Here is a 14,879-nt window from a genome sequence, read left to right on the forward strand (position 1 = left end):
TTTCCCTAAACTGAAAGTTATATTAAAAAGTATAAGAAAATTATTTCTTATTCCAGAGACACTTTAGAAACAATACATAATAATGAAATTCACACATTTTATATTGATATATTTAAGGCACAGTGAATTCTGTATGTGATTTTACCTACTTACCTGGATAACTCTTCCCCTAAACTCTGCAAACTCCATTCTGTTATCTTCAGTTCATGTCTTAAGGAAGCAACATTTGCAAGCAAACTTTCCTCTTCATTGTCTTTATTACAGTAGTCTGATGAACTAGATTCCATTTCTTAAAAAAAAATGAATTTCTTGTACCTTGCCTGAAAGATTCTGTAGTTTCAGTCAAAATACTCACACGAATAGAATTTAACTCATTAGTTTTCTATTTCAAATGTTGTGAAATCTTTCATGGCAGTTTAAAACAAAACAAAAAATCAATAATAATGAATTTATCTGTAGTGTAAAGCCATAAAGGAGTTCAATACAATTTCAATGAATGAATTTTTCATTTTAGCCAGGGTCTAGTTATATAGTTCCCCTTTTCTAAGCATACCCGATCTTCCTAGCAATTGTTAAGTATTTTCATTCCATGTTAAGGAAACTAAGAATTAGACATTAAATAACTTGCTCAAAGTCCCACAAACTGTAAATGGTGAAATCAAGACTTGAATCCAAGTCACTAGGATGCAAAGACCATTAAATTATGTCTCATTGTAGCTTTATTACTTATTACATATCAATTTCAATATGAGGTGTTTGAACTTTCACAATCACACTACGAGTACTAGACATCTGATTAAATGGTATCATTACAGTCATTCATATTTTGTTAGAAGGGAATTTATTACCACATAAAAGTTATCTCGTCCTTCTACGCCCAATAGTTACAAAATTTAAAAAACACACATTTACAAGTCACAACCATAGGGATCAAAATAACATTTGGCAGGTCAACTTAAAGAAATAAACGAAGAAAAGCTTTTGCTTCTTCAGTGGATGAGTATCTCTAGGGTTGTGTAACTACTAAATTTCTTTGCATATAAAAAACCATAATAAAGCATCATATTTTATTATTGTAATTAATACAATAAAAAAACTAAAGCTTTATAATCTCCACTACTTCTGTAGAGCTTTCTGCGCAATCTTAAAATTACATTCCTCTTTCAGATCCCATTTACCTTTTTCATTGTAGCATTTCCTTCAACGCCCTTCTTAGCATTCTGCTCCCATCCCAGGTTCCAAAAGGTTGGGAGTCCTGTCATTACGTTCAGGACTGCAATGTACTTACAGAGGCTCAATATTTTGAATGAATTAACAAATACTAAACTATCCTTCCTTCCCTCAACCAGTCAGAATGGTATGCTACATTTATTCCCCACTCAAAAATTCTCAAATGTAGGGAGGAAGATTAAAAAGAAAACTCCCACCTTAAGGAAAGAAAGTGGCAGGAAATTAAATGAGATACTGTGTAATCTTAATAGACAAACTGGTTCTATCCTCTTTCCCTTTTTTGTTTCCACAAATTTCCTTCTGCTTAAGTGACAAGACTCTCGCAGACAAGTCAATAAATCAGGTCCCCATCTTGCTTTATCTATTCAACATCTCTAGCTCTCTGTAGGATGGTGAAGGAGAAAAGGGTTGAGAAAATTGGGCAAAATCTATAATGCCATTTGGTATTATATATTTCGTCTTAAATCAGGTTTTAGTTCAACATCTGTGTATTTTCATGTAAGAAATAACTGTCAGACCGGGAGCGGTGGCTCACGCCGGTAATCCCAACACTTTGGGAGGTTGAGGCAGGTGGATCACGAGGTCAGGAGTTAAAACCTGGTGAAGATGGTGAAACTCCGTCTCTACTAAAAATACAAAAAAATTAGGCATGGTGGCGGGCGCCTGTAATCTCAGCTCTGGGGAGGCTGAGGCAGAGAATTGCATGAACCCGGGAGGTGGAGGTAGCAGTGAGCCGAGATCACACCACTGCACTCCAGCCTGGGCGACAGAGTGAGACTCCGTCAAGAAAGGGGAGGGGAGGGGAGGGCAGGAGAGGGGAGGGGAGGAGGGGAGGAGGGGAGGAGGGGACGGGAGGAGAGGAAAGGGGAAAGGAAAAAGGAAAGAAAGGCAGACAGAAAGACAGAAAGGGAGGAAGGGAGGGAGGGAGGAAGGAAGGAAAGAAAGAAAAGAAAGAAAAGAGAAGAGGAGGAAAAGAAAAGAAAGAAGAAAGAAAGGAAAGAGAGAGAGAGAGAGAGAAAGAAAGAAAGAAAGAAAGAAAGAAAGAAAGAAAGAAAGAAAGAAAGAAAGAAAGAAAGAAAGAAAGAAAGAAAGAAAGAAAGAGAGAGAGACAGAGAGGAAGGAAGGAAGGAAGGGAGGGAGGGAGGGAGGGAGGGGGAGGGGAGAGGAGGATGAACTCCCTAACTCTTCTGCCGTAGCAATGAATATATTTGATACTAAAATGTTTTCATTTTCCTAGTGGGCCATTTACTGTCAGATGAATGCCCTTAACCTCAATTTACAGTAGTTACCCAAAACAGTATATCTTCACTGACTGAATACCAAGAAAAGCACATCATCCTACTCATGGACCTTAACAACATCATCTTTGGGCCCTAATTAAGAATGTGTTTGTAGGTTTGCACACGCACACCCATCAAACGAAGGACAAGTGTTCTTTTATACCCTATGTATGTGATACAATGGGCTGCAGTTGAAAAAGATTCCTCATTTTGGAAAGAGGTCATAACTTTGTATAGTAGTCTCCTGTCTCAAGATTGCTTGACACAGCTGATCCTACATCCGTCTGAAAGAAGCAGGGGTCGGGGGCGGACGTGACATCTTCCTTTCAGTTTTTTTTTTTTTAAGGAAATACTTTTTTTTTTTTTTTTAATTTTATGGAGACAGTGTCTCGCCATATTGCCAAAGCTGGCCTCGAACTCCTGGGTTCAAGCAATCCTCCTGCCTTGGCCTCCCAAAATGCTGAGATAACAGGCCTGAGCCACTGCGCCCAGACTCCTATTTTTCATCAAATAAAATACAACCGTTCAGAGGAACATGCTCAGCAACCGCAAGGACCAGTCCCAGCGCATCCAAGGTGCCGGGAGGGAAAGGAACAAAACTCCCCCAGGTAAGCTGTTTTCCCCACGCCAAGGGGCAGTCGCTCACCACCCAAGTCGCAGCTGGGGAGAGACTCACCCGGCGACTGCGCGCTTCGCACTCGAGTCTACGTTAGGAAGCCTATGACCCTCTCCAGGGCCCCTGCGCTTGGAAGCCTCGGACGCTACTTGGAGAACCAGCGAACCCCGGCAGCACGAAATTCGAACCGCCGCGGGAGCCGTTGGCACACGCCTACCCGGCCGCTGCCCCGCCCCGGCGCAGACTGCGTGAGGCGCCGCCGGAGGCGCGGGGCTTGCCGGGAATCGTGGTCGGCGAGCGCGTCCGAGCCCACTAGCCGAGCCCGCCCGGGACTACATTTCCCACAATCACCGCCAGGATGCCCATTGGTGGGGGAAGCCATGGGAACCAGAGGCCGTCAGTGGGAGAGGCGGGCGGCGCTCACGCCTGGCCTGAGGGGGCCGAGACTGAGGCGGTGGCGGAACGGGGCTGCTGGCCCCGCCCTGAGTCCCTACCCTTTGGAGGACTGCGCTTCTCCTTCGGAGGGAGTGTTCGCCGCCGCCGCCGCGGCCGCCACTTGGAGTTTCTTCAGACTCCAGATTTCCCTGTCAACCACGAGGAGTCCAGAGAGGAAACGCGGAGCGGAGACAGCAGTATCCCACGCCTCTTGCAGCCCGGATCACCCCAGCAGGGATGGGCGACAAGACCTGGCTGCCCTTCCCCGTGCTCCTTCTGGCCGCTCTGCCTCCGGTGCTGCTGCCTGGAGCGGCCGGCTTCACACCTTCCCTCGACAGCGACTTCACCTTTACCCTTCCCGCCGGCCAGAAGGAGTGCTTCTATCAGCCCATGCCCCTGAAGGCCTCGCTGGAGATCGAGTACCAAGTAAGTGCGGAGGATAAACCAGCCTCCTTCCTTTAACCCAGCTACACTGCGTTGTCGCCTCTCACCCGTTTAGAAACTTCTGGTGGACGGCCCGGGTGGTGAAGAGGCGAGGGTCGTCCGGGAAGCCGGCCCGCTCTGCGCAGGCGCGCGAGGCGAGGCAAGGCGAGGCTCACGCTGAGGCCGGGGACCCAGAACTTAGGCTGGACCTGGAATTGACAACTACCCCGCCTAATCCCCTTTCCTTCGGTCGGAAAGAGGCCAGAACTGGTGATGTCGCTGGCTTTTCTGTTTCCTAATTCGCCTATCGCTTTTCTTAGCCACTACACGCTCCGATACTGAGAATTTCACAATGCGGAACTGATACACGTTCTCCTTCATCATTGGACGAGGTGATGACACTTGTTTGAATCACCCCCACCCCTTTCACACAATTCAGATGTTACAGATCTTCACTGTCTTTGCTTCAGTTAAGGGTTTTTGAATTATGATCATGTAATTATCACTAAGCCCAATTTTGAAATTTTTTGGAAGAGGCTGTTGCTATATTTAATCATACATTGCCGTTTAAGTTATATATGCATTATTTTCAAAAGATCAAATCGTATATTAAAACTTTATAACCTTTCCTTTCTTTTCATTGAGCATTGTAAGCATTTCCCTCGTGTTATTTTTTTGGGGGGGGGGGTTGTTGTTTTTTTTTTTTTTTTTTTTTTTGAGACGGAGTCTCGCTCTGTTGCTCAGGCTAGAGTTGGAGTGCAGTGGCGCAATCTCGGCTCACTGCTGCAACCTCTACCTCCCGGGTTCAAGCGATTCCCCTGCCTCAGCCTCCCGAATGGCTGAGATTACTGACGTGCGTCACCACGCCCAGCTAATTTTTGTATTTTTAGTAGAGACAGCGTTTCACCATGTTGGCCAGGCTGGTCTCGAACTCTCGACCTCAGGAGATCCTCCCGCCTCGGCCTTCCAAAGTGCTGGGATTACAGGCGTGAGCCACCATGCCCAGCATGTTTTCTTTTTAGTATCTGCATAATATTCTTGCTGGGAATTACCTTATTTTATGTAGTCATGCTAGTAGGGGGTAATTTCTTAGAAGAAATCTTGTTCGTTCCACACAGCAAATTTCGATGTTTTCAGGTAGCAGTACAGGAAAAAAAAAAAAAAAACAGCATTGATGTGTTTCATTTTTCAGTGTTTTAGAAGTCAATTATCATCAAATGTTAATTTTTTAACTTGATGTAGAGAATTGTTTTCAAATACCAGGTACTGTCACATACAGAGCAAAATTAAAAGTTGTAGAATTTTTTATACGATGAAACTTAAGGATTAAGTTGTATATAGGTACACAAGATAAGCACAGAGAAGAAAATATCTAAAAATCACATAGTGAGCAAAACTGAGGCTAAAACTCAGTGTTTCTTGATTTCCAGTAAAGTTCAAAAGTTCAGCATTTACTGAACAGTTAATACGTGCCAGGAATTGTGCATGGAGGGGGCGGGAGACTAGGGGAAGCGAGGTTGTGGAGGTTGTAGGTAAAAGAGAAAGAAAGAATCCCTCTTCTCAAAGAGCTTAATAAGGGTTACTGGCTCATAAACAGGTAATTTCAATAAAGGATGGCTAAGTACCAGTAGAGGAGGATCACTTCTAAGGGTTTCAGAAGAGGATTCCTGGAGAAAATAAAATTTAATCCAGAAAGATGCTTAATTGAGATGAAAATGCAAGGAACAAGGGACATTTCAGAAAAAGGAACAAAAAGACCCATAGTTCTTAAAATACATAGTGTAAGTGGGGATGGTTAGTGTGTAGTGGACACTACAAGTACTGCGTTTGTATTAGACTTTAAGACATAAAGTCTAGGGTGGGAGTAGCAGAAAAGGACATCAGAGAGGCCAGAAGGCTGGGGTCTTGAAGCCTCAATCATAGCCTTGTTTGTCATGCTGTGTAGGTTTTCCTTAATTTTGTGCAAGTCCATTTAAGATTTAAAGAGATCACTGGATGCAGTGTGGAAAATGGATTTAAGGAGAGCAAAATTGGAGTCAAGGAAACCAACTAGAGGGCTAGTGAAATAGTCTAGATAAGAAAACAATTTGTATTAATTTAAAAACTTCAGTATTTACACACATTAGGGAAGATAACTATTTTAACTCCTGTCCTCTTACAGTTAAGAGCACCAGCTCAACCTTAGCCTGGGTTCAAATCTTGAGTCTGCCTACTTAAAACTTATGTGATCTTCTCACTTGTAAAATAGAGATAATAATTGTAACCACATCATAGAGCTGATTTGAAAAACATGAGTTAATAAATGCTCATATTCAATGTAAAGTGGTCTATTAACATATGCTAATAGATCATCCCTGACACATAGTAAATAGTCAGTGAATGTTAGTTTTACATTTATACCTCTATAGTTACATAGCTGGCTTGGTTTAGCTTTATTCTTTACATCTTTAGTGACTCTTAAAGGTACTGTTCTTTTTTTTTTTTTTTTTTTTTTGAGACAGAGTCTCCCTCTGCCACCCAGGCTGGAGTGCAGTGGCGCGACCTAAGTCCACTGCAACCTTCATCTCCTGAGTTCAAGTGATTCTGCCGCCTCAGCTTCCTGAGTAGCTGGATTACAGGCATGTGCCACCACACTCAGCTAATTTTTGTATTTTTAGTAGAGGCGGGGTTTCACCATCTTGGCCAGACTGGTCTCAAACTCCTGATCTCAAGTGATCCGCCAGCCTCAGCCTCCAAAGTTCTGGGATTGTAGGTCTGAGCCACCACGTCCAGCTGGGATTATTCCTTTAAAACATTTTCCCTAAACAATTTGTTTTGATTGAGGAAAGAGGTAAAATCACTTAATATATGTAATCCTAGACAGTGTTGGTGAGATGTGTAGGGTAAAGATCATCTTCCACCCTATGTTTGCATTTCCCAACTTGTTTAATTTCCTAGTAACTACATCCTACTAATTTTTGTCTTGAAGTTAGTTTTTAAAATATTATGGAACAGACAATCCAACTTTGTCCTTGGTTACTGTGACATATTGAAAATTTTACTAATTTCTTTTTAGGTTTTAGGAGAATACTTTTTGGATAATTGACTAGCCCCACATTATATTGATAGAGGTTCTTGAAAACTTTAATGCCAATTCATGTATCTTATGAATAAAATAGAGCATCCATTTAGAAATTTAAGTCATTCTTGAGTGCTTGATATGTGTCAACACTATCTGAGGTGCTAGGGATACAACGGTGAGTGAAAATATCGGCTAGGTGCAGTGGCTCACACCTGTAATCCCAACACTTTGGGAGGCCAAGGTGGGAGGATCACTCAAGCACAGGAGTTTCAGACCAGCCTGGACAACATAGCAAGACTCCATCTCTACCAAAAATAAAGTAAGCCAGGCATGGCAGCACACACTTGTGGTTCCAGCTACTTGGGAGGCTGAGGTGGGAGGATCACTTGAGCCCAGGAGGTTGAGGCTATGGTGAGCTGTGATCATGCCACTGCACTCCAGCCTTGGTGACAAGAGCAAGACCCTGCCTCAAAAATATATATATATGATATATGTACGGTATTTTATATATATATATATATATATATTTGTGTGTGTGTGTATAGTCCATGCTGTCATACAATCAAGTATGGGGACAGACATTAATCAAATTATTACACAAATACATGTCAAAGTATTTAATAGGGGGAATGAAGGTAAGTTCATAAGACTGAGTGGGCTCAGTAGGACGACTTCATTTTATCTGGAAATTGAGAGACATCCAGAAGTAGAGTTAATTTCTATAGAATTATCAGGCTTTCACTAGGCATAAGGGAATGAGTGGGACAAGACAATGGGTAAAAAAGAAAAACAACGTGCCAAGATACTAAGGAAAAAGAGAGAAAGATACCTTTGAGGTCCTGAAAGACAGGATACAGAGAGAGAACAGTGGTATAAGTCTACTCTAGAGAAGTCAGTAGCAACAGCAATCAGATCATGCTGGGCTTTTAGGTCCTTGTTAAGGATATGGGTCTTTTTGCAGAGACCAGTAAGAAGCCACTGAAGAGTTATAAGCAGGTTAACTTGATTCGTGTTTTTTAAAAGATCATTTTGGCCGCAAGGTATTGAGCCTCTCTGTACTAGTTTCTATATACTTATAAAATAACAATAGTCACCTGCTCCCCACTACATATTATTATGAATAAATATGCTAATACATGTAAAAGGAATGTTATCGAGCACCTAATAAGCACTCAAAAAATGTTAGCTAGAAAATAAACCCTGAGCCTAGAACAATACCTTTTTAAGGGCATAATAGGCACTAAAAAATATCTTTGAATGAGTGAACCAGACGTTTACCAAATATGTAAAACTATCTGGGTGGGTTTTTGGGAGAATATAGCTGTATCAATTTTTAAAAATTTTTATTAGTCTTTTCATTTTTGTATAGAGCTAAATTTCAATATTTTCTAGTAAACTGGCCATTTCATCTAATTTTTAAAATTTACTTGCATAATATATCTGATGCCATTTGGAATACCTCCTATTTCCATTTTATCTGCAGGTATACATGTCTAATATTATATGTGTATATATGTATATATAAAGTATATGTAAATATAAATATGTATATAAAAAAACAAAAACTCAAAAGCCATATATATATAGGCACAAGGGAGTAAGTGGAACAAGACAATGGATAAAAAAGAAAAACACATGCCAAGATACTAAGGAAAAAGAGAGAAAGATACCTTTGAGGTTCATTTATATATATATGTGTATATATATAAATGACTTTTAAGTATTATGTATATCAGTATATATATAAATAGGTGGGTTTTGGGGAGAATAATATATTTAATAATTTGATATATATATTTGAGTTATATATATATACACACACACATATTTATTTATTTATATACACACACACACACACACACACACACACACACACACTTTTTTTTTTTTTTAAAGAGATAGGGTCTCCAGCAATCCCATTACTGGGTATATACCCAGAGGAATATAAATCATTCTACCATAAAGACACATGCATGCGAATGTTCAGTGCAGCACTGTTCACAATAGCAAAGACATGGAATCAACTAAAAGTCCAGCAATGACAGTTTGGATAAAGAAAATGTGGTACATATACACCATAGAATACTACGCAGCCATAAAAAAGAATGAGATCATGTCTTTTGTGGGAATATGGGTGGAGCTGGAGGCTATTATCCTTAGCAAACTAGTGCAGAAACAGAAAACTAAATACCACGTGTTCTCACAAGTGAGAGCTAAATGATAAGAACTTATGAACACAAAGACGGAAACATGAGACACTGGGGTTTACTTGAGGGAGGGTGGAAGGACAGAGAGGCGCAGAAAAGATAGCTATTGGGTACTGGGCTTTATATCTGGGTGATGAAATACTAGGTTGGTGCAAAAATAATTGTGGTTTTTAACACGTTTACCTAGGTAACCTTCACATGTACCCCCAAGCCTAAAATAAAAGTTAAAAAAAAAAAAAAAGAGAGAGAGAGATATGGGGTCTCACTATGTTGCCTAGGCTGAATTTGAACTCGAGCTCAAGTGATACTCCCACTTCAGCCAGCCTCCTGAGTAGCTGGGACTACAGGCACGTGCCACCACACCTGCCTCCTTTATGAATTTTTTTACTTCCAATTTTTTACTTCCAATTATAAAAGTAATATACAACCTCCTTAGAGTAAGTCAAACAATACAAAGATGTAAAAGCAGAAAAAGCCGGGTGCGGTGGCTCACACCTGTAATCCCAGCACTTTGGGACGCAAAGGTGGGTGGATCACGAGGTCAGGAGCTGGTCTCCAACCTCCAATATGGTGAAACCCTGTCTCTAAAAAAGAAAAAAAACAAATTAGCTGGGCGCAGTGGTGTGCTGTAGTCCCAGCTACTCGGGAGGCTGAGGCAGGAGAATCACTTGAACCCAGAAAGCGGAGGTTGCAGTAAGCCGAGATTGCGCCATTGCACTCCAGCCTGGGTGAAAGAGTGAGACTCCGTCTCAAAAAAAAAAAAAAACAAAAAACTAACTCTATTGAATGCCTGTTGTCATTCTCCTAGATGTGAACTCTTCCACACCTTTTCCCATACTCATAAAATCATACAGGGTTTGATGGGGTGAAACATATATGATTATTTTAATTAAAATGTCATGATCCTTAAAGTCCTTACAAAGTTTTTATCAACAGGTAAATAACCCGAATCAGAGGAAGTCTGTTGGTTCATATAACTGGAAGTCTGAATAGGACAGATTTCAGGCTTAATTTGTTTTTCTCTGGTTCTCATGGCTCTGCTCTCTAGACTTTTCTTAAAGAATTGAATTACTTTTTCTTCACTGACAGATATTTTTCCTAAATACATCAAAACTAGTATTTTATTGTCTTCTGACTTCGATTATAGCTGTTGAAGCTTCCTGTCAGTTTGTTATATATTTGTAGTTCATCTCTATTTTCTCTTGTTGCTTTTTAAATTTTCTGCTTCTGCATTTTCACTGCAGTTTAAGTGCATCATCTATGCTTCTTAATCTCTCATTTCTCTCTTTGTCTCTTCTATTTTAAGGACAATTTCTTCAGCTCTATCTTCTACTTAATTAGTTTTAAAAATTTATCAATATTATTTTTGATTGGCAAACTATAATTGTATACATTTATGGGGTATATTGTGATGTTTTGATACACATGTACAATATGTAATGATTAAATCAGGCTAATTAATATTGCCTTGCCTATAATTTTTTATGATGAGCTATTTGAAATTTAGTCTCAGTTATTTTGAAATATACATTATTATTGAATATAGTCACCTTCCTGTGCAATAGACCTCAAAACCTATTTCTTCTGTATATCTGGAACTTTGTACTCTGTGATCAACAACTCCCTCCCTATTCCCTCTCTCCCCAAGCCCCCCGTCCCGAGCTTCTGGTAACCATTGTTCTACTCTCCACTTCTAGGAATTCAACTGTATTAGATTCCACATATAAGATAATGCAGTATTTGTCTTTCTGTCACTGACTTATTTCACTTAGTATAATGTCCTCCAGTATTCCATTGTGTATCTATACCACATTTTCTTTATTCATTTGTTAATGAACACTTAGATTGTTTCTATGTCTTGACTATTGTGAATAATGCTTCAGTGAATACAGGAGTGCATATATCTCTTTTACATACTGATTTCAGTTCTTTTGGATGTATACCAGAAGTGAGATTCTAGATGATATGGTAGTTGTATTTGTGGTTTTTTGAGGAACCACCATATTGTTTTCCATAGGGCTGTACTAATTTACATTCCCACCAACAATGTACTAATTTGTTTTTTCTTTTTTGAGATGAGGTCTTGCTGTGTCACCCAGCTGGTCTTAAACTCCTGGGCTCAGGATCCTCCCATCTCAGCCTCCTGAGTAGCTGAGATTACTGGCACGTGCTCACCATGTCTGGCAATAATATACTAATTTACATTCCTTTTCTCCACATCCTTTTCAACACTGTTATCATTCATCTTTTTTACAAAACCCATTCTAACAAGTGTAAAGTAACATCTCATTGTGGTTCATTAATCTTTTTAAGTTATAATCTGTTGACTCTTTTATTGAGTTTATAATTTCAATGACTAGATGTTCTATTTCTCCCTTTTCCCCAGATTACCATAATTAATCCTGACTTTATTCCATTTCCATTTGCAGAAAGTCTGAAATATTTTCCATTAACATTTCATAGAGATATTTCTTTTTTATCTCTGCCTGGTTTTGTTCTTTTCTTATGGTTTTCTTTTGTAGCTTTTTTAAATTAATAGGCTTTCTTTAGAAGAGTTTTAGATGTATAGACTAATTGACAATTGAGCACACATATACCCCCACATTCCCATACAGTTTTCTCTGTTATTAACAACTCACATTAGTGTTGTACATTTGTTAAAATTGAGGGCCATTTTGTTAACATTAACTAAAGTTAAGTCCATAGTTGCATTAAGGTTTGCTCTTTCTATTGTACAGTTCTATGCATTCTGAAAAATGCATAATGTTATGTATTCACCATTAGTATATTCTGTAGTATCATACAGAATAGTTCCATGGCACTAAAACTCCCCTGTACCCCACCTACGCAAACCCCCTTTCCCAAACACTGAACTCCTGGCAGCCATTGATCTTTTTTACTTATTTCTGTGCTCTCTGTTCTGTTCTCTATTTGTCAGTTCTTTCATCAGTACCATGCTATCTTGATTACTGTAACTGTATACTAAGACTTGAAGTTGGGTAATATCAGTCTTCTGACTTTGTTCTTTAATATTGTCTGGGCTATTCTGGATCTTTTTTCTTTCCAAATAAATTTTAGAATCAGTTTGTCAATATCCACAAAATAGCTTGCTGGGACTCTGATTGGGATTGCATTGAGTCTGTAGATCAAGTTGGGAAGAATTAGCATCTCAACAATATTGAGTCTTCCTGTCCATTGACATGGTATATCTCTTTATTTAGCTCTTCTTTGATTTCTCTTATCAGTGTTTTGTGGTTTGCCTTCTATAGATCTTGTACATATTTTGGTAGATTTGTACCTAATTCTTTTTTTCTTTTTTTTCTTTTAGTGCTAATGTAAATGGTATTGTATTTTTTATTCCCAACTCCAGTTGCTTGTTGCTGGTGTATAGGAAAGCAGCTACTATTGTATGTTAATATTGTTTACTGAGACTTGGCTATAATCACTTATTAGCTCCAGGAGGGGTTTTTTTGGCAGTTCTTTAGGATTTCTACATGGACTATCATGTCATCTGTGAACAAGGACAGTTTTATTTCTTCTTTTCCAATAGGTATGTCTTTCCCTTTCTTGTATCACATTAGCTTGAACTTCCAGTATGGTGTTGAGTAGGAGTAATGAGGGAGTAGCATCTTTGTCTTATTTCTGATTTCAGTGAGAAAGCTTCTAGTTTCTCACCATTAAGTGTGGTCTTAGCTGTAGGATTTTTGTAAATGTTCTTCCTTAAGTTGAGGAAGTTCCGCTCTATTCCTAGTTTGCTAAGATTTTTTTTAATATTAAATATCATAGATTGATATTGGATTTTATCAAATGTTTTCCATATGTATGCCATTGCTGTGATCATCTGAGTTTTCTTCCTTAGTCTGTTGATGTGATGAATTACATGAAATAATTCTTGAATGTTGAATCAGGCTTATATACTTGAACAAATCCACCTGGTCATGGTTGAAATTCTTTGTTTACACTGTTGAATTAGCTTTGCTAATATTTTGTTGAAGATTTTTGCCTGGCCATTATTATCCTTTTAATGTCCATAGATAATTAATGATGACCCAGCTTTCATTTCTGATATTAGTGTTCTGTGTCTTTTCTCTTTTTTTCTTGGTTTGCCTGACTAGAGGTTTATTAGTTTTATTGATCTTTTTAAAGAACCATCTTTTTGCTTCATTGATTTTTTTTTTTCTGGGTTGATTTCTTGTTATCAATTTTCTTGATTTCTGCTCTAATGTTTTTCTTCTGGTTGTTTTAGGTTTATATTACTGTTCTTTCTCTAGCTTCCTAAGGTGGATGTCTAGATTATTGATTTTAGATCTTTCTTCTTTTCTAATAAGTTCATCCAATGTTATAAATTTCCCTCTAGGCATTGATTTCTCTGTATCCCACAAATTTTTGTTAGGTTGTATTTTCATTTCATTGAAGTTTAAAAAAAAATTATCTTGAGACTTCTTTGTCCCATGAGTTCTTTATAAATGTGTGGTTTAATCTCCAAATAGTTGGGAATTTTACAGCTATTTTTGTGTTACTGATTTCTACCTTAATTCTACTGTGGTCTGACAGCACAAGTCAAAGTGTGTTTTATGGCCCAGAATGTGGTCTGTGTTGGTGAATGTTACATATGAGCTTGAGAAGAATGTTATTCTTCCGTCATTGGATTGATTAGTTCTCAAGATTCAATTAGACACAGTTGATTGATGGTGCTATTCTGTTCAACTATATCCTTACTGATTTTTTGCCTCCTAGATCTGTCAATTACCGATAGAGGGATGTGGCAGTCTCCAACTATAGTAGTGATCTTCTATTTCTTCTTGTGGCTCTTTCAGTTTTAGCCTCACATATTTTGATACCTTGTTGTTATGTGTATACACATAAGGATTGTTATGTCTTCATGGAAAGTTGACCCATTCATTATAGGTAATGCCCCTCTTTTTTTTTTTTTTGAGACGGAGTCTCGCTCTGTTGCACAGGCTGGAGTGCAGTGGTGCCATCTCGGCTCACTGCAACCTCCACCTCCCAGATTCAAGTGATTCTCCTGCCTCAGCCTCCCAAGTAGCTGGGACTACAGGCACATGCTGCAACACCCAGGTAATTTTTTTTGTATTTTTAGCAGAGACGGGGTTTCACCATGTTAGCCAGGATGGTCTTGATCCCCTGACCTCGTGATCTGCCCACCTCAGCCTCCCAAAGTGCTGGGATTACAGGCGTGAGCCACCATGCCCGGCCAGTAATGCCCCTCTTTATCCCTGAAGATTTTCCTTATTCTGAAGTTGTCTTTCTCTGACATTAATATAGCTACTCCAGATTTCTTTTGATTAGTGTTAACATGGTATATCTTTCTCCATCCATTTACTTTAAATCTATCTGTGTCTTTATATTTCAAGTTGGTTTCTTGTGGACAGGCTATGGTTAATCTTGTATTTTCATCCACTCTGGCAGTTCTTTTAATTGGCATATTTAGACCATTCACAATATACTTATTGATATTGTTGGGTTAATATTGCCATGTTTATAACTCCTTTCTATTCATTGTACTTGTTCTTTTTTTTTTTACATCTTCCCTCCCTTTTCTGCCTTCTTGGTTTTTACTGAACATTTTATATAATTCTACTTTCTTTCTTCTCAACATATCAATT

General features: G+C 39.0%; 2 protein-coding genes across 16 annotated transcripts in view; one reads left to right on the forward strand and one right to left on the reverse strand.

The window, feature by feature from the left end:
* The window catches only part of CCDC18 (coiled-coil domain containing 18), a 113,891-nt gene extending 109,553 nt beyond the window's left edge, over positions 1–4,338 (reverse strand). For 9 of the 13 annotated variants that reach the window (XM_015452483.4, XM_005542703.5, XM_065518580.2 and 6 more), the window contains exons 1-2: positions 3,187–3,341; positions 154–289 (exon numbers count right to left, since the gene is read on the reverse strand). In XM_015452483.4, coding sequence (XP_015307969.2) covers positions 154–287 — 134 coding nt within the window. In that variant the 5' untranslated portion in view covers positions 288–289; positions 3,187–3,341. Of the gene's footprint in view, positions 1–153; positions 290–1,178; positions 1,274–3,186; positions 3,342–3,620; positions 3,760–4,052 lie in introns of those variants that run through there. The other 4 variants (XM_045367101.3, XM_074001441.1, XM_065518575.2 and 1 more) reach the window with 4 other exon arrangements.
* Positions 2,846–14,879, forward strand: part of TMED5 (transmembrane p24 trafficking protein 5) — a 28,731-nt gene continuing 16,697 nt past the window's right edge. Inside the window, exons 1-2 of one of the 3 annotated variants that reach the window (XR_012417646.1) lie at positions 2,846–3,987; positions 14,190–14,331. Coding sequence is in view for 2 of the 3 variants with exons in the window: in XM_005542698.5 (XP_005542755.1) it covers positions 3,799–3,987; positions 4,305–4,376 (261 nt within the window). In the remaining variant the exon portion in view is untranslated. Of the gene's footprint in view, positions 3,988–4,304; positions 4,377–14,189; positions 14,332–14,879 lie in introns of all 3 variants that reach the window. The other 2 variants (XM_005542698.5, XM_005542699.4) reach the window with 2 other exon arrangements.

This window comes from Macaca fascicularis, chromosome 1 (assembly GCF_037993035.2).
Source record: "Macaca fascicularis isolate 582-1 chromosome 1, T2T-MFA8v1.1".
NCBI classification, from domain to species: domain Eukaryota; kingdom Metazoa; phylum Chordata; class Mammalia; order Primates; family Cercopithecidae; genus Macaca; species Macaca fascicularis.